The 20455-nt window shown below is 47.6% G+C and overlaps 1 protein-coding gene across 2 annotated transcripts in view; it reads right to left on the bottom strand.

Moving 5' to 3' along the window:
* Positions 1–20455, bottom strand: part of LOC146045299 (DNA topoisomerase I, mitochondrial-like) — a 121758-nt gene that overhangs the window by 38691 nt on the left and 62612 nt on the right. For both annotated transcript variants that reach the window (XM_083164052.1, XM_083164053.1), the window contains exon 9: positions 12070–12192. In XM_083164052.1, coding sequence (XP_083020178.1) covers positions 12070–12192 — 123 coding nt within the window. The remainder of the gene's footprint in view (positions 1–12069; positions 12193–20455) is intronic.

Genomic DNA, 20455 nt, shown 5'->3' on the forward strand with positions numbered 1-20455 from the left:
CACCTTACCAGACCACCTAGCTGGTGCACAGGGGTAGTCATTACTGTCACATTATCAGAACCTCTAGCTGGTGCACAGGGGTAGTCATTACTGTCACATTATCAGACCCACTAGCTGGTGCACAGGGGTAGTCATTACTGTCACATTATCAGACCCACTAGCTGGTGCACATGGGTAGTCATTACTGTCACATAATCAGACCCACTAGCTGGTGCACAGGGGTAGTCATTACGGTCACATTATCAGACCCACTAGCTGGTGCACAGGGGTAGTCATTACTGTCACATTATCAGACCACCTAGCTGGTGCACAGGTGCAGTCATTACTGTCACATTATCAGACCACCTAGCTGGTGCACAGGTGTAGTCATTACTGTCACGTTATCAGAACCCCTAGCTGGTGCACAGGTGCAGTCATTACTGCCACCTTACCAGACCCCCTAGCTGGTGCACAGGTACAGTCATTACTGTCACATTATCAGACCACCTAGCTGGTGCACAGGTGCAGTCATTACTGCCACCTTACCAGACCACCTAGCTGGTGCAAAGGTGCAGTCATTACTGTCACATTATCAGACCCACTAGCTGGTGCACAGGTGCAGTCATTACTGCCACCTTACCAGACCACCTAGCTGGTGCAAAGGTGCAGTCATTACTGTCACATTATCAGACCCTCTAGCTCAGTGGTCAGGGAACTCGGTCCTCATTACCCCACGCAGTGCATGTTTTGCTGGTCTCCTCACAGAATCACAAGTGAAATAATTAACTCCACCTGCAGACCTTATAAAATGTGTGAGTAATTATTACACCTGTGCACCTGCTGGGTTACCAGCAAAATATGCACTGTGTAGGGCAGGGCTGGGCAACACCGGCCCTCCAGATGTTGATGAACTACACATCCCAGCATGCCTTGCATCAGTTTCAGCATGGCCACAAGCATCCTGGGATGTGTGTTGCCCAGCCCTGGCCAAGACCATTATATGTGAATGCGAAGCTGCAGAGAAGGAGCAGATGGACCACAAGTGGGTCCCATGCACTTTATCCACACCACGTTCCTTAGCTATCAAAGCCTTCAAGGGATTAACATATTATAGGTCCTGTTCAACCAACCAGGAAACTGCATCCATGTGATTTGTAAAGAACCAGTTATAGTCTTTCATTATAGATACCAGTATATGACAGAACATTTTTACTCCATAGGAATGGAAGCCAGAACATTTCCATTTAAGGGTGGGTATCATTAGGTCGATCACTATTGGTCGAAACTCAGAAGGTCGACACATGAAAAAGGTTGACGTGCGTTATTTCAACACAAGCAAAAGGTCAACATGAGTTTAGTAATGACTACACCTATGCACCAGCTTGGTGTCCTGGTGACATTAGTTACAAATGACTGCACCTGTTCACCAGCTAGGTTGCCTGGTAACATGACCATTGGAAATGACTGAACCTGTGCACCAGCTAGGAGGTCTAGAAAATGTGACAGTAATGACTGCACCTGTGCACCAGCTAGGGGTTCTGATAATGTGACAGTAATGACTGCACCTGTGCACCAGCTAGGAGGTCTAGGAAATGTGACAGTAATGACTGCACCTGTTCACCAGCTAGGGGTTCTGATAATGTGACAGTAATGACTGCACCTGTGCACCAGCTAGGAGGTCTAGGAAATGTGACAGTAATGACTGCACCTGTGCACCAGCTAGGAGGTCTAGGAAATGTGACAGTAATGACTGCACCTGTTCACCAGCTAGGTTGCCTGGTAACATGACCGTTGGAAATGACTGCACCTGTGCACCAGCTAGGAGGTCTAGGAAATGTGACAGTAATGACTACACCTGTGCACCAGCTAGGGGTTCTGATAACGTGACAGTAATGACTGCACCTGTGCACCAGCTAGGAGGTCTAGGAAATGTGACAGTAATGACTACACCTGTGCACCAGCTAGGGGTTCTGATAACGTGACAGTAATGACTACCCCTGTGCACCAGCTAGTGGGTCTGATAATGTGACAGTAATGACATGGGCCAAGGTCAACAGTCATTAGGTCGACATGAGTTTTTCACTGTTTTTTTACCCAAATGTCGACATGGACACAGTTGGAGTTGAACCGCAGCCCCTCGCTTCACTTGCAATGCGCTGGGCACGGTACCTCGATACGCTCGGCACACTATTTTATTCTCCCACCACGCCCTAGTGGATGGTAGGGCATGAAATACCGCCTGTCGGCACGTGTCGGCTCAAAAAAACAGTAAAAAACTCATGTCGACCTAATGACTTTCGACCTAAACCCATGTCGGCCTTGGCCCATGTCGACCTTAAGTCATGTCGACCTTGACCCATGTCGACCTTCCGGGGTCGAACTAATGACTGTCAACCTAAGTCTGATCTGACAGATGACCATTTCCCCCATATCTGTACACTTGGATTTTAACTGAGCATCAACTGTAGTGCAGGCCTGGAGCAGCCATATCCAGAGTACAACCATCAGCCTGACAACAGGTTTATTTCTGTGTGCATATTCCCCCAACATATCGTCGCTGAGATTACTCTACATGGAGTACACCCAGATACAACCCAGACTCGGCCCTGGATGCAACTCAATACTGTACTAGGCTGCAACACCCTCACTCACTCTGAACATGTGTCATATGTCATGCGTTAATTTGAATTAATTAGCATTAGGCCAAAGGGTAGAAGGTCAAGGCCAGGTTTAGGGACAGTGAAAGCTGAGGGTAACTTTTGTGCATAGGTACAAGAATTTTAAAAATCGGCCCTGGGGAACCGGAGATATCTGACTTCAAAGCAGTGGTCCCCATCCAAGCATGTTAATTGCTTTTCCCAGTCAGATATTTCAGGTTCTGTCTGACTTACAGTTTAATTATGCTCACTCGGGAAAAGGGGGCATGGTCACATAAAAAGGGGCGTGGTCACCTATACGGGAGAGTGGTCACATTGTTAGGTACACATGCCCCTACAGTGCGAGATACATGTGCCCTCAGCGTTGCCAGATACACATTGCCCTCAGCGTTGCCAGATACACATTGCCCCCACAGTGCCAGATACACATTGCCCCCACAGTTCCAGATACACATTGCCCCCACAGTGCCAGATACACATTGCCCCCCAGTGCCAGATACACATTGCACCCCCAGTGCCAGATACACATTGCCCCCCCAGTGCCAGATACACATTGCCCCCCCAGTGCCAGATACACATTGCCCCCCCAGTGCCAGATACACATTGCCCCCCCAGTGCCAGATACACATTGAACCCCCAGTGCCAGATACACATTGCCCCCCAGTGCCAGATACACATTGCCCCCCAGTGCCAGATACACATTGCCCCCCAGTGCCAGTCCCCCTCACCATTATATTTAGAATCTCAGCGGTGGCTGTCTTTCAGTCCCGCTGGCCAGAGATGGATGGTGCAGATAGATCGCTGCTGGGCTGCAGCGGGCGCTGGGCGGAAGTACTTTATGGACGGCTGTACAGTACATCCGCCCGGCGGCGATCCATCTGCAGCATCTGGCCACCGCTGAGTCTCTATGCCTTCCCCCGGCCGGCCTCATCCCACGACGCTGCATAAAGTAAAGGCAGTGTGCAAAAACTGTGGGTAAAACTGCGTAGTTTAGGGGAAGTACACCCTAGTGGGATTTCATTGTCACGCAGTATCAATTGATGTGTTATCAATGCAGAATTGCCTTACTTGTATGTGCCTACAGTTAATGGTTAACGAGATCTTTAGTACAGCGTATTGTGCGAGTTGTGGCCCAATACTCCCACTGGGCCCCATTGCGCAGAGTATTCTTTAATTTATAGAAATACACTGTATTGTTCATTGCATATTCCTGCCGTGTGATTTTAATTAATTGATATTGATTGCACTATTCATCTACTGTCTAACTGTAATTGTGTGCAGTATATCGTGTTAATTGTGGCCTGCGTTGATAGGGCCCCATCACGACTGCCAGTTGTTACTTCTATTGCATCACCTAATCCTCCTTATAGCAGTGACCCGTGATCCATTGCTGTCTAGTAAAACATTCGTTCACCGTCCTCACGTGTGGTGAGCGTGTTATTGTGTGGGGGTGTTGCTCTTTGAGGTTCCTTGTCCCTTTTCCCTCAGAATTAAGGCGAGTGAAGCTGAAGAACCGCCGACGGACAGAGAAAGGAAGTGACAAGAGAGGAAAAGAAGAGCATAAGGCACACCACACCTGCCCAATCAGGAAAAACAAACATACATATATACACACACATACATATACACATATATATATATATATACACACAGCAATGCGGTCCGGCACTCACTCCTCTGGAACAACTGCCCCGGTGCCCGTCAGGTAAGGGCAATGTAGAAAGTAGAGTACATTCTACTCTACTTTATATATATATATATATATATATATATATATATATACACACACATATATATACACACATACATACATACACACCACCTCTGTACCTTACTCTGTAAGAGCCCTGGCAGGCGCTGCCTCTGATTAAAAACCCTCCAATGACAGGCCACATCCTGCTGCTGCTATCCTTCATGGGCCTGAGAAGCAGATGATGAGCTCCACCAAGCATAGCTCAGCACAAACCTCTCAGACTCTGACCTCTTGTGTGCAAAGTCTTATGGGACTTATGCTGTGTACACACAGGTACAATGATAATCAGCATGAGATTTTGACTATATAGTCAAAATCGCATCGGGATCGCATGCAGATCACACAGGTTTTTTACCTTGCGATCCCGATGCACACTCCCGTGACAGCACAAATCGAAACCCAGATAGACAGGGCTGCAATGACTATATAGTGCAAATCTAATGTAGATAGCATTAATTGTATGCAAATGGTACAGAGATAGTAAAGATTGCATAGCACTCGAATCTTAAGTAGAATAGCAAAGGAATCTCACCGTGTGTACACACCATAAGTCAACTCCCAGTAATGCATTGCACACTTGTGCAGTCAGTGTGCCTTGACTCCTGATGCTCAGCACCATTAATCATTGTTACATTGGCAGATAGGTGAAGCTGCACCACTACCCATACTTGCCTACTTTTGAAAACTAATTTCAGAGAGATTACAGTTGGTAGTAGAATTTTGCACTGCATCCTATTGAGGGAGCGTGTCGTGCTCCACCCAAAGGGTGTCTAGTGCCATATATGTGTGAAAAGAGATTGTGAACGTGGCACCTAGAAGCGTGGGTGTGCACTGCTACATCTGAGAGGAAACTAGTAAAATGTAGATAACCCCAAAGCAGTCAGTAATGGTGTGTACACACGGTACTTTTTGCCTTCCGATGTTGACGATATAGTCAACATCGGATCGGAATCGGATGCAGATCTCAATGGTTTTAACCCTTCAGATCCCGATCCGATTCCGATGCGCGTTCACGTATCGCAAGGCAGAAAGTCTTGTCTGCCTTGACTATATAGTGCAGATCTGCACTATATAGTCAGACTTGTATGCAAATCGGATGTGCCTTCAGATACTATCCACGATCCAATCTGATCGGATCGTGGATTGTATCTGAAGGCACATCTGACCGTGTGTACACACCATAAGAGCTACTATACTTGCTGAAGTGCTGAGAAATGGTGCTGATGATTCAATGTAAAGGTATCTCTCTCATTCCTTTTTTTCCCCAAAAATTTAAGAGTGTAATGTGGGTCAGGTGAGATGAGGGAGATTGCTGCTATTTCAAGGAGTCTCCTGCAGAATGCAGGAGGGTAGGTAACTATGCCACTACCCAACTCCCATGCACAAAACCATTAGCTAAAATTTTTTTCAGGTACTTGTTTCCTAGCACGGCGCCCGTCGCATACCATTACATAAGGTATGCGATGCAATAATCGGGTAAATGACCTGGATTGTACAATGAAATATCGCACAGCATCGCATGCCAGCAAATTATACTTACAATGTAAAATGCACCCCCATTGTCCACGCCACCCCGAGCCCGCGAGGGGCGGCGGTACGCATCCTCCGTCCTTTTCATACCCCCACTATTCACGTCGGCGTGGAGTTTATCTTACATAGTGTAGCGAGCCACCGAGCCCGAAGCGTGGCGAGCCCAACGAGGGGACGTGGATTGCATGTTAAGTCATCTGCGTCCCATCGCGGGGCTCGCCATGCTTCGGGCTCGCTGCGCTCGCCACACTATCTAAATTCAACTCCATGCCAACGTGGATAGTGGGGTTTTGAAAAGGTCGGAGGACGCGTACCGCCGCCCATCGCGGGCTCGCTACACTTGCCACGCTTCGGGTTGGCGTTGCTAGTGGGGGTGGCATTGACAATGGGGGTGCATTTAACATTGTAATCACCCATCTGGGTGCTTGTACAATTAAAAATCGCATTGCATCGCATTGCATCGCATGCCACTATATTGTATGCGATGCAATAATGTATAAGATGCAGTAAGATCAAAATCATGGGCGCCGTGCTAGGAAACAAGTACCTTTTTTTATTTTTAAATCCATGACAACCAAAGGGGGCCCCTAGATAGAGGGGGGCCCAGGTGTACTGACCCCCTGTGCCCCACTATAATCCAGCCCTGGGGGGCTCCAACCCCCTATAGAAGCCTTATATTCAGAAATGTTCTATAGGCATTGTTTAATAAATTACATTCATTTAACCCCTGCATGTGCCCGGTGTAGTAGTTGCCCAGTAGTTGTGGATTACAGGCAGATTTCTCCTTGGTTAGGATAATGCCCTCCCCTGCACCATCTAATCCCGTAGCGCGTTCCTCACAGCAGGATCCCATCTCTAAAGCTGTAAGTGTTGTGTGTGGAATAAACACTCAAGTTTACTGCAGCTGCTGCTGAACCAGCCCGGACGTGGCCACAAGGAGACGGGGAATCAGCAAACACAAGGACCATTCTTTTACACCTGGATTATTGCCGTGACCCGGATTATTGCCGCGACCCGGATTATTGCCGCTCCAGTCTGGGCCAGGGTTTAGCGTAAAAGGGCAAAAAAAAAAATAACCCGGGTCCTGTTACCCGACATCCGACCCGGAAGATTTTCAGGGTCAGACACGGGGCTTCCCTGGAGTCAGGGGCCGTGTAAATGGGTAACCCAGGTAATCCGACCCAGGGACCCATTTCCTCCAATCAGGGAGCCCCAACCTCCGGACCGCACCACCCTGAGGTCAGTCCAAAAGTTGGCTGTGAACAGCCTCCGCTGCTGTCTGCGGTACTATGGAGACAGCAGCAGAGGTGAATGGATGCCTGTGTGCGCCATCCATTCACCTCATGGACGGAGGCTGGCAAGCAGCTTTCCTGGGTGCTGGGCTTGCCCCCAGTATCTCGGTCGTCGTTGCGGGGGTGTCAGGCGGCGTTGCCAGTCGGCGGGTTTCCCGGCGCTTGGAGATAATGTCATCTCCGAGCGCCGGCTCAGGGCCCGGTGTAAAAGGGAACAACTGCTGGGTCGCATCCGGGTCCAAAAACCCGGGTGCGACCCAGCAGTTTTGGTGTAAAAGTGGTAATAGCCAACCAAGGAGAAGCAATTACTAGAGCAAACAGACCACAGTCACCTGCTGCAAATGCAACGGTGACATCACTGGGGAGTACAGTGCTGTGATGTCACACTGAAAAAGAAAAGAGAAAAAAAGGATAAAGTGGACAGAGATAAAGTACCAATCAGCGCCTAATTTATTTTTGGGACTAAGAAAAACTGGACCCGAACTAAATTCTGGAACGGGGGAGGGGGGTGTCCCATCCGAGGGGCGTCTTGTCCGGGGGGATGCCTGTGATTGCTTTCACCGCGGACATGGGAAAGGGGAGATTACAGCCTCTCCGTGTGGCCCGGACCATACAGGGAGGCTTTATTCTCGCCCTCCTCCTCTCAGACCGGACACTACAAGCTCAGGAATGCAGAGTTTGGTGTCCAGTCCGATATTCTGGAGTCTTGTCCAGGTGCGGTTTTACCTATACCCCTTATTTTTCAAACAAAGCCTGTAACATGGCAGTTTGGAGTGGATTGGCTGGTACATTATCTCTCTCCACTCTCCAAGGCTTCATACATCACCCCTGTATCACTGCCCCGTGGCACCTGCATTAGGCTTACGTACTGCTTAGAATGGCAGATAGTTACATAAACATAACTGAGGTACCAATTAATTCATCTGTGCTCCAATAAGGCTAACCTTAATACCTGGACCCCCTGATCTAGTACATTGTATAACACAATGGCTAGAATCCTCTTTAGGTTTGATAAGTCTCCACCATAAACCTCTGCAGCCCAAATGCACATTTCCTCCCCAATAAATAAATGAATTGCGCTATGTCCCGCCAATGTCTTCTGACAGGTGGGATGAATTTAAAACCTTAACTTAAAAAACAGCCAATTATCCGGTGAGAAAGCGGTGAGCTTATTGTGAGATGTGCCCGTCGCTCCCTGGTAAATCTGCCCTCAGGATATCAGTTCTACCTTCGTTTAGTATATAAAACGGGCAGAAGTGCCTCGGGCAGGAAAGCCGGATACGTGATCTTTGTTCAAGGGCAGTTTAAATGCCAATCACTTTTCAATAAAAGTAATAAATCGTAACGGCCTCCGTATGCCGACACATACAGATAACAGCCCAATGGTCACACAATAGACACTGGCCCCTACTGACTAGATGTACGCAAAGAAGCCCAATTCATGTTTGTACACCAACTCCTACGCAGCTGTGTTTTTCTAGGTTACAGAACTGAGGGGCAGATTTATTAAGCTTGGAGAAGAGATAAACTGGAGATAAAGCGGAGAAAAGGTAAAAGGAGATAAAGCACCAGCCAATCAACTCCCAACTGTCTTTTTCAAACACAGCTGATTGGCTGGTGCTTTATCTCCTTTTACCTTTTCTCCGCTTTATCTCCAGTTTTTCTCTTCTCCAAGCTTAATAAATCTGCCCCTGATAATCTAAGGTTTCTATGGGGGATGAGATGTGTCAGATTATGGAAGCATTCCAGAGATTTGGCCCTACAGCCAAGGCCATCTGAAGATGGCGGTAACCCATTGCAGTCTATGGGCTACATATTTCATATTTAACAGGTGGAGGATTCCACCAGATACCTCCATGGCAATGCCGCCACACATGTGCTTTAAGTGGAAGCAGGACTTCCGCACATTGCAGGCATGAGCTGCTGAGATAATGGACCAATAGAAGCGCTATATACAGGTCACATCTTGTTGCTGAGATAATGGACCAATAGAAGCAGTATATACAGGTCACTTCCTGCTGCTGAGATAACGGACCAATAGAAGCAGTATATACACTATAATCCTCTATTATTCCCTCTGTTTTATTGTACTGCACCACTGCATACTGGAGCCACACTGCCCACAGAATAATCCACAATTTGTTTAATCATAAATTAGAACAAAGTGAATCCGTAATTAATATCCCCGTCCAGATGAACCTGAGCCGCTGAAATGATTCCGCCAATGCCTCTATAGGAGAACGTATATAAAGACAGCTAGGTATGGAACCAGTGGCCGGAATAGTAATTGGCAAAAAGGCATTTTCCGGTCTCTGAATGTGAACTGGGTGTGCTCAAGGGCGACCCTCTATGCTTCGAACACACCCAGATCTGCTCACACAGCTTTGGACACGGTCCCTGGTGGCAACGTGCACACATTAGGAAATCATGGCAGAATTAGGCGACAGGTGTTCTTGCTCAGGTTTTAGCAGCGCTGGCAGGAATCCGAACAGAGGCCGTCTCTATCTGCTCTGCCCAAAATCTAAGCAATTCATCACCAGCAGAAAGTCACAAAATCCAGGCGCAATAAAATCAGGGATCATATATCTTCAGGGCGAGAAAAAAAGAACAAACTTATTTCCTTACAGTAGGTCAGACAGATAACGCTGCAATCTGGATGGGCCATTGTGCTACATGTAGTACTTCTCCTTGGGGATCAATGCCTATTGTCCCATAGTGTGGAAGCCTGTGAGCAGGGCCCCCACATCTGTTTTATTTTCCAGTCTCATAACTGGTCCATTGTTGTTCACAATGGAAAATTGCAATTACAATTGCACAGAATGCCCACAGTATGCCCATTATACATGATGCCCACAGTAGTAGAGCCACACACAAGGCCCACGGTAGTAGTGCAACACACAATATCAACAGTATGTCCATTATACATGATGCTCATAGTAGGAGTGCCACACATAATGCCAACAATATGGTCTGTTACACACAATGCCCACAGTATTCAGGCCCATTATACATGATGCCCAAAGTAGTAGCGCCACACACAATGCCAACAGTATGCCCATTATACATGATGCTCATAGTAGTAGTGCCACACAATGCCAGCAGTAAGCCCACAGTAGTAGCGCCACACACAATGCCAACAATATGGTGTTACACACGATGCCCACAGTACTCATACCCATTATTCATGATGCCCACAGCAGTAGCGCCACACACAAGGCCCACAGCAGTAGCACCGCACACAAGGCCCACCGCAGTAGTGCCACACACAAGGCCCACAGTAATATGGTCTGTTATACACAATGCTCACAGTAATCATGCCCATTATTCATTATGCCCACAGTAGCAGTGCCACACACAAGTCCCACAGTAGTAGCGCCACACAATGCCCACAGTAGGGTTTGTTATACACATAATGACCACAGTAGTAGCGCCACACAATGCCCACAGTAGGGTTTGTTATACACATAATGACCACAGTAATAGGGCTGCACAGTACCCACAGTAGTGTCCTTTATACACATAATGCCCACAGTAGTAGTGCTGCACACAGTAGTGTCCTTTATACACATAATGCTAACAGTAATAGAGCTGCACACAGGGCCCGCACCTGCGTCACCCACCTCACTACACACCTGCGTCACCCACCTCACTACACACCTGCGTCGCCCACCTCAATACACACCTGCGTCGCCCACCTCACTACACACCTGCGTCACCCACCTCACTACACACCTGCGTCACCCACCTCACTACACACCTGCGTCACCCACATCACTACACACCTGCGTCACCCACATCACTACACACCTGCGTCACCCACATCACTACACACCTGCGTCACCCACATCACTACATACCTGCGTCATCTATTTAGGTTGGTGACTTTATTTGCATGTTCTGTTACATTGGGGAATTAGAAGAATAAAACTGAAATAGGCAGGAGATTATGGTGTGGCTGAGGGACGTTTTATATTGCAGACAGGGCCCACAGTAGTGTCAGTTATACACACAATGACCCTTATTCAGATCTGATTGCAGTACAAATTTGTTCTCAAAATGGGCAAAACCATGTGCACTGCAGGTGGGGCAGATGTAAAATGTATAGAGAGAGTTCGATTTGAGTGGGATGTGTTGAAACTGAAATCTAAATTGCAGTGTAAAAACAATGCAGCCATTATTTACCCTGCACAGAAACAAAATAACACACAAATCTAACTCTCTCTATACATTTTACATCTGCCCCACCTGCAGTGCACATTTTGAGAACAAATTTGTACTACGATCAGATCTGAGTAAGGGCCAATGCCCACAGTTGTAGTGCCACACACAAGACCCACAATAGTGTCACTTATACACATAATGCTTACAGTAATAGTGCTGCACACAGGACCTACAGTAGTAGTGCTGCACACAGTGGGGTCCGTTCTACACACAATCCTTACAGTAATAGTGCTGCACACAAGGCCCACAGTAGTGTCAGTTACACATATTGGTCACAGTAGTAGTGCACCTTAAATATATGTCTATATAATGGTAGGGCGGGGAGAGAAAATGAGGGGGGGGGGGTACATACAGTGTGTGCCACTGTCGGTCACCCAGTGCAACAGGCTTAGTGTGTGTCTTTGTATACTCAGTGCGCATAGTGTCGGCATCAGTGCAACAACTATAACTTTGCCGGATTATAAAATTAATGATCATACATCAAGTGCCTCATTGAGGCATGAGGCACATGGCAAGTATACAGCAGCTGCTTAAACTATTTTACTGCTTTTCCTAGTATTATTCTCCCAGTTGCCATCTATACGTTTCGGCACATTGCGCAGCCCGACAGATGCCGTGGCTTATTACTGTATGTTACCAGCTTATCTTCTTTGCTCCGGTTTTTCTTCTCCTCCATTTTCCCCTTGTAGTAAGTAAACATTTCCGTGAAGTCACATTTGGCCAAGTCTGCAATTACCATCCGCTCTTCCAAGGTCATCTCCTAGAAAACAAATAGGTATTTATTACATTGCGGTAACCCCAGTTTTCAATCAGCGTGACGACGTCTATGGGCCTGATTCAGACTTTAAAAAAAAAACCCTCTGACATGTTGGGAGCTGGAGAAAATCAGCCGATTACAGATGCCAGAAACGGAGAGCAGCCAATCTGTGAGTCAAAGGTCTCGTCCTCTATAAAAGCTTTGAAGAGGGCACAGCCCCATTTATTTCACATTATTCCTCAGGGTTGTGAGAAAATGAGATTATAATTCTGAGCAAATGTCTGTTGTTGGGGCCAATTGATTAATACATGGAAAGTGCGTAACAGGAATTAATGCGGCATTTAACCTTTGAGCACGCCGAGTGTATTGGTTCTTCCTGGTCTGCTCCACATCAGGCGTAACAGTGTCACCAGTCCACAGAGGGTGAAAGGGGTTTAGTGACAAATCTCAGCAGTTGGTCAATATGGGGCCTGATTCTCAGGTGGACGGGCCCACCGGTGTACATCCAACACCATTTCATGGGCAGAGAAATGGCCGCGCATGGACCATCAGTGAAAGTGTGTAGAAGTTCCTGGAATTTGCATTCGCATCCAACCCTTTAAAATTACAGATACCCAACTGGGTCATATCATAGAGCAGAAAGTCACTGACATACCACTGGTGCCATCAAGTTTAATCTTTTGTCAATGACACCATCATCAGCATCCAACCTATCTCCCTGGCGCTCTCACCTTTGCTCACTGTACCACACTATCCACAAATACAATACAACAGTATGTTGGTCAAAGGGTCATCAATACCACTGACCAGTCTCCAGACACCCATGATTTGATCTGCAGGCACTATAAAACCCATAACAAGAACTAACCCCCCTCATCCACCCTTCTCCCAACAAAGCAGACACTTCAAGAAAAGGACATTTTAGCCCTTTCGAGATATAAAAAACGAATCCCTCCCACTAGGGGTGGTTTAAGAGTGGAGGGACACGTCTGCAGTCTGTCTCTTGTCTGCCCATTGCACAGTAGACCATGCCACTGTGCTGAAGTCTAATGCAAATATGCCAGTCTCCAGTAAGATACACGTCTTTGGAAAGATGGCTGCAGCTACATTTTCCCAGTGATTTCTGCATTGCAAATTGAAGCGGTAAGAATTCTTTTAGGGTGCAGGGTGTTTGCTGTGGGCCTATCTGCACTTCTCACCCAGCCCCCATTATACAGTAGATGCGCCATAGCTCTCTGAGACAACGGTAAGCTGTTTAACCTCTTTACACATCAAACCCAGGTGAACACTATTGTTTTGCTCCATGAGCGACATCTTTAACGATTTCTCTTGCACTCCCAAGCAAACAATATAGTGCATACACACTGAATGATATCATTAACGATGTTGTTTAGTGATATCATCAGGAACCCACACCATACATGCAGTCATTGAAGATATAGTCAAATCAGCTGAATGTACAGACAAAGGAGGTCATCAAGAATGACCTGCGGGAGAGCGCTTCGTTAACGATATTGAGTTACACAGTAAGCGATATTACACTCAATATCGCTCAAAAGTGCCAAATCACGTGATATGGTTTAAAGTACGGCTTAGTGCAGGGCTGGGCAAAACCGGCCCTCCAGATGTTAATGAACTACACATCCCAGGATGCTTTGCATTAGTTTTGCTATGTGGCCATGCTGAAACTGATGCAAGGCATGCTGGGATGTGTAGTTCATCAACATCTGGAGGGCCGGTGTTGCCCAGCCCTGGCTTAGTGTGTAAGGGGCTGAAGTCTCGGCTTGGACTGCAGCAGTGAAGTCACACTTAGTCTGCCTCCTCTCGAATGTACCATGCAACCAATGGCGTAACCGCTTTAGATGCTTGCAAAACTGGCAGGAGACAATTAAGTATATAAAACAATTTCTACAAGTACCAAACACGATATAAAGGCAGAAAGTAAATGAATATGTTGTGACAAGTGCTCCTTCATTTCAAAAGGCTTTACTGGAAAAGGCTGTGATAATGGATTTTGGAGGACTCTGCTATAGCAGGGAGAATACACCAACCATGTTTAATTTATATTACATGTGTTCCTTTAATCTCTAAAAATGTTTACTTATTCCACAGGCGTCCTGCTGCCTCGAAAATTGCTCTTCAGTCAGCCTTTTAAGCAGTGGAGGTCTTTAAATGGGGTGATATAAATTTGTGAAATTGTTTTGCTAGTACACATACTGCATTGTAAATAATATTTAGTTTGGGATTAAGCGACAGGATGGCGTCCTGGAATCAGCCGGAGACTGAACTCCACAGAGCAGTTCTGCAAAAGACTGCTCAAAATAGGAGGTCACCTAAATGCCTTCCATCGTGGAACAACTGCGGAGAAACTATCTGCCATTATACAAAGCACTCAACAAAAAACTATTTACTAGTACAACTTTTTAAAGGTTAAATACTGAAATATATATATATATATATATATATATATATATATATATATATATATAATCACGAGTCCATTTATTAATGGGATCTAACAAAAAGTACTCTCATAGCTCAAAATAGCTAAAAGTGTTGATGGTAGAGTTGGCCCTGCCCGTGGGCAGCAGGTGACAGAGGAGAGGGCATCGAAGATGTGGGGGACACCTGACGGGATAAGTGTCTGTCAGCGGACCTAGCACAGAGAGCAGGAGAGGACGGATGCAGGGGCGTAACTATAGCACCGCAGCCCCCGCGGGGGGGCGCTATGCATGTGCGGGCGCCGGGGGCTGCAGTGCTATAGTTACGTTACACCCCGCCGCCCGCCGCACCATCCCCCGTCTTTACCTGTGCAGGTGGGGGGGACGCTGCGAGGCGGCTGGGGGGACGGACGCTGCGGGGGACACAGCTGCGGCAACTACTTACAGCTGAGCCAGGCAGGGGGAGCCGGGAGCTGTCTGTACTGAAGAAGAAAAAAAAAGCCCATACAATGAATGGGCAGCCTGTGATTGGCTGCTGAGCGCTCTCTCAGCCAATTGCTGACTGGCTGAGAGAGCGCTCAGCCAATCACAGGCTGCCGATTCATTGTATGGGCTTTTTTTTTTTTCTTCCGTACTGACAGTGACAGCTCCCGGCTCCCCCTGCCCGGCTCAGCTGTAAGTAATTGCCGCCTCTGTGTCCCCCAGCCGCCTCGCAGCATCCCCCCCACCTGCATTGACGGCTACCTGGGGGAGCGGCAGGCGGCGCAGATGGAGACCGGGGGCGCGGCGGGAGAATAGGAAGAAATCTTATTCAAAAGACCGGGCGGCCGCTGATTGGCTGAGAGCTCAGCCAATCAGCGGCCGCCCGGTCTTTTGAATAGGATTTCTTCCTATTCTCCCGCCGCGCCCCCGGTCTCCATCTGCGCCGCCTGCGGTCCTCGCCTGCCGCTCCCCCAGGTACCCACAGATATATCGGATCTGAACATCTAGACTGCGGGGGTTGGTGCGGCGGGCGGAGGGGCGGGTGAGTGGCTGGGCGCCCTCCCTTTAACGGCGGAGGGGTGCCCAAAATGTAGTTACGCCACTGGACGGATGGGCCTGTGGGAACTGATGAACAGGGTTTGCAGAAAAAGGCAGACACTGCATCCTGGGGCTGGCAGACTCACGGCATGTTTTCCAGGCAGTGCCTTGGCCAGTGGTGGCCAACCTGTGGCTCTTGAGCCTCATGCGGCTCTCCCCCTGGTAAAGTGCGGCTCCTGCTCCCACTGCTGCCCGCCACCCACCATCCGTCCCAGTCCCCCCTGCTGCCGGTTCCCTGAATCCCTTCTCCTTCTGAGGGGAGGAGAGTGCGCAACGCGCATCTCTCCTACCCCTTACTGTGCATCCTTGTGACTGGGCCGCCTGCCAATCAGAGATTGCGGGCCAGCAGCCAATCAGGAGCCGGCCAGCGAGCTTTTATTGGTGAACGGCCCAGTCACATGGAAGTGAGGGGGAAGGAGACGCGCGGTGTGCTGTGCTCTCCTCCCATCGGTGACATGACAGGAGGACTGCAGGGGGACACCAGACTGTCCTCTCCCCTCCGGCAGCAGCAGCAACAATGGTGAGTGCTGCTGCTGGGGAATTTGCACTGTGGGGGCATAGCAGCTTTTTGGCACTGTGGGGGCATACCAGCTTTTTGGCACTGTGGGGGCATACAGCTTTCTGGCACCGTAGGGGCATACCCGGCACCGTGGGGGGCATATGTGTATCTGGCACTATTGGGGGCATATGTGTATCTGGCACTATTGGGGGCATATGTATATATGGCACTGCACTATTGGAGGCATATTTGTATCACACCCACCCAAGGGGTCAAAATAGACTACACCCCTTTTTTTGGCGCATGCGCCTTCGGGGCGCGTATGATGTCGGCTCTTTAGCTTGACTACCGATATTTTTCGGCTCTTTACCTCTGACCGGTTGGCCACCCCTGGCCTAGGCCAATCGCTACTAGTGCTCAGTGCTGCCCAAAATCCCGGGATTGAAATCCTGTCCAAAAATGTCCGAAATCTCTAAACAGTAATGTTAAGGCTCCCATACATCTGCAACAGATTATTGCAATTCCCAGAAGCCTCCGTCAGGGATTTAGGAATATTGAACATGTACAATCTTCCTGATTGGTTGAGCCAAACCAAAAATATTCCTGATCAGCAAATTGGGGAATTTTAACATGCAGAATGTCCCGATTGCCCGACTGTTTGCTGATCATCAATGGCCGCTGTCCAATTTGTTTGATCGGTGGATCGGCTTAAGATGTGTGGGGCCCTTAAGGCTCTGGTGTATCACAAAGCAGCCTCCTGTATAGCGCACAGGCGGAAAAAATGCATACGTATGGGTGATAAACAGCTGCACTTGTTCCCAGAAAACCCATATGATTTGTGTGTTAGTTTAGATTACATGTTCCTTTAATCTCTAAAAATGTTTACTTATTCCACAGGTGTCCTGCTGCCTCGAAAATTGCTCTTCAGTCAGCCTTTTAAGCAGTGGAGGTCTTTAAATGGGGTGATATAAATTTGTGAAATTGTTTTGCTGGATTATACAAATCACATGTGTATATCTGTGTGCGACTGAGTCTGAATCTCTAAGTACAGTAGTGCGCCGACGCAGCAGCCGCAGATTTTTCTCACTCAAAGTTCCGCTGAATCTCAGCTGCAACTTTGCACGTGTTTAAAACAAATTCCTATGTATTTGTAGAAGATTATTATCCATTATAGTCTCTTGAACATTTGAGGATATTAGGGTTCATAATGCACCTACGAAAGATTTAATGCACTATATTCAAGAACATCTTTTAAAATGATGGCTGGCAGTGTAAAGAGACCATATAATGACTTAAAAGGCAAACCCACAAGATATATATCTGCAGAAGAGGAGGAATGGGGACTCTGGCGGGCAACTGAGATGAGCCACATAAATCGTCTCGTGCTTACCTTTATGATTTCCCCGGGAAAGTCGCACAGCTGTGTCGGCAATTACAAATCTTTCGCTCTGGTGCTGAACATTCCTGCGGCTGGCAGACAGGGAAAAAAATGTACGTTGTGTATTTGTGTTCGACAACAGTTACACACCAGAGGTGAGTGTCCTCTTCAGCCGCAGGTCCGTCTCTGAAGACGGGCACTCCATCAAATACTCCGGAACACAGCTGTCCGCGCTCGCACAAAGAGCGATAACTTTTTGGAAACCTCAGCAGAGGTCATTAGCGATCTGCCAATAGCGGAACACAAATGTGATTTTATGACGCCCAGTGAAATACTGCGACGGGAAAACCCCCAGTGAACGCTTCAAAGTTAGAACTTTAAAAGTGGGAGTAAACTCTATTAAAAAAAAAAAAAAGTTCAAGTTGGATGGAAAAAAAAGTAACTAAAGACAACTCCAACTGGCATAAGGCAAAAATACATTCTAGTCTTCTAATCGATGCGGCAACTGAAGAATGAAAGGTGAGTCTGTTGGAGCCGAGTAAGACTACTTTTACATGATATGGATGATAATGACCCTCATTTACATTATTATCGTGCATATCGGCCAGTTTACATGTACTATATCATTAATGTCTTCACTTGTCTGTACATGCAGGAAGAAGTAGGATATTGCTAGTGAGAGCCCCCCACCATGCTACGCGTTTTGCCGTTTATTGGGCGTGATGTTGTAACATCCGCAGCCCTCTATCGCCCCCCCCCCCCCCCCTTCGCATTTTTAATAATGGCATATATTCTAACATATGCGGTTATTAATGCAAGGGACAGCTCTTGCGATGCGGCGCCGGCACTGGACTTCCGGGTCTGTGACCCGGGAGTCCATCGGGGCATGCGCAGAGTGACGCGCCGGCCGCAGGTCATGCTGGGAGGGATCTGCGACGGATCCCTCAAACAGCACTGCGGTAAGAAGCCCATAGGCTTCTGCAGGGAATTGCCAGCTTTTGCTGGCGATTCCCTCCGCAGCGCTGCCACTGCAGAGGGGCCAGAGAGAATAGAGAAACGGGGCTTTTACCGCATTTCTGCTTTAGAGATTCTCCCCCAATGTCTTTTACAATCCGTTGATGACTGGGCTACATTTGGACTATATATACACTGGTAATTTGGTTACAGTATAAGAGAGAGACAGTGACTAGGTCGACACCTTGACATGATCAACATACCATAGGTCGACACTGGCATAAGATCGACACATGCTTAAGGTCAACATGGGCATGGTACACGATCTTGATGTCGACATGGGCATGGTCAACACCCACAAGGTCAACATAAGCTTTTACCTTTTTTTGGTGTCTATGTTAAAATGTCATAAGTGTACCGCATCCGCGTACATAGGTCATAAGTGTACCGCATCCGCGTACATAGGTTCATAAGTGTACCGCATCCGCGTACATAGGTTCATAAGTGTACCGCGTACATAGGTTCATAAGTGTACCGCGTACATAGGTCATAAGTGTACCGCGTACATAGGTCATAAGTGTACCGCGTACATAGGTCATAAGTGTACCGCGTACATAGGTCATAAGTGTACCGCGTACATAGGTCATAAGTGTACCGCGTACATAGGTCATAAGTGTACCGCATCCGCGTACATAGGTCATAAGTGTACCGCATCCGCGTACATAGGTCATAAGTGTACCGCATCCGCGTACATAGGTCATAAGTGTACCGCATCCGCGTACATAGGTCATAAGTGTACCGCATCCGCGTACATAGGTCATAAGTGTACCGCATCCGCGTACATAGGTCATAAGTGTACCGCATCCGCGTACATAGGTCATAAGTGTACCGCATCTGCGTACATGTCATAAGGTTACCACGTCTGCGACATAGGTCATAAGGGTCCCGCATCTGCGTACAAATGTCATAAGTGTACCGCGTCTGCGTACACATGTCATAGGGGTACCGCATCCCCTCACATGTCACGCTGCACTCGCCATGCTCACTCTATACTCACTTGGATAGTAAAGTATGAACCAAGTCTGTCTACACCCAAAAATTGTGAACAACATGTCGACCTTGTGGGTGTCGACCATGCCCATATCGACTCTAAGCGCGTGTTGACTTTCTGCCAATGCCGACCTATGGTATGTCGACCTAGTCACTGTCACTAATTTAACACTCTCCCCAGGAAGGTTATTACGGATTGGGACTGTGCAGTTACTTGCCATTATCTTGGCCTGATACTATGGGCTCCTTTGCTTCCTGTGATATTTGAATTGTGTGTTGGAATAAAGGGATCTCGATTGCTGAGCTTTCAGAGCACCGTCTGTGAATAAGGACACGCTGTAAGGCCAGCTGTCGCCCTAAGAACGGGCAGTGCAGCGTACAAACAGTTTGTTTTTGTGTTTATAAACCATTTAAAATTATGGATTCTTTGTTTTTTAGAGTTTCATGGATACAGCTAAGGTTCATTTCTCAGATGTATCCTGTTTGTATATATAGGCCAAATGTACCCATTTAATATACTGGAACCAGAACTGGAAGCTACACAGTTATATTTTCCTTGCACAGTAATCGTTCCAGCAGCTGAGGGTATTTTGGTATCTTTACATCCACAATGACCTCTGTAATGACATCAACACCATCTGTCATATTGTCACAGGTAAATGGTCCCAAATGCTGTGTGTATGGCTGCCAGCCACGAGTCGCTGACCCTGGTAATGCCATCTGCAGCCGTCAGCAGATCATCTCTACCTGTAGAACGGAGCAATATCTTATGTACTTCAGGATACATTTGTTTCTGTCCCGTATCCTGACAGTCGGCTATGTTAACCCTTCACTGAAATAAGCTTACTTGTGCATATCCTCCAA

This window comes from Crinia signifera, chromosome 11, assembly GCF_055691185.1.
Source record: "Crinia signifera chromosome 11, ASM5569118v1, whole genome shotgun sequence".
Taxonomy (NCBI): Eukaryota; Metazoa; Chordata; class Amphibia; order Anura; family Myobatrachidae; genus Crinia; species Crinia signifera.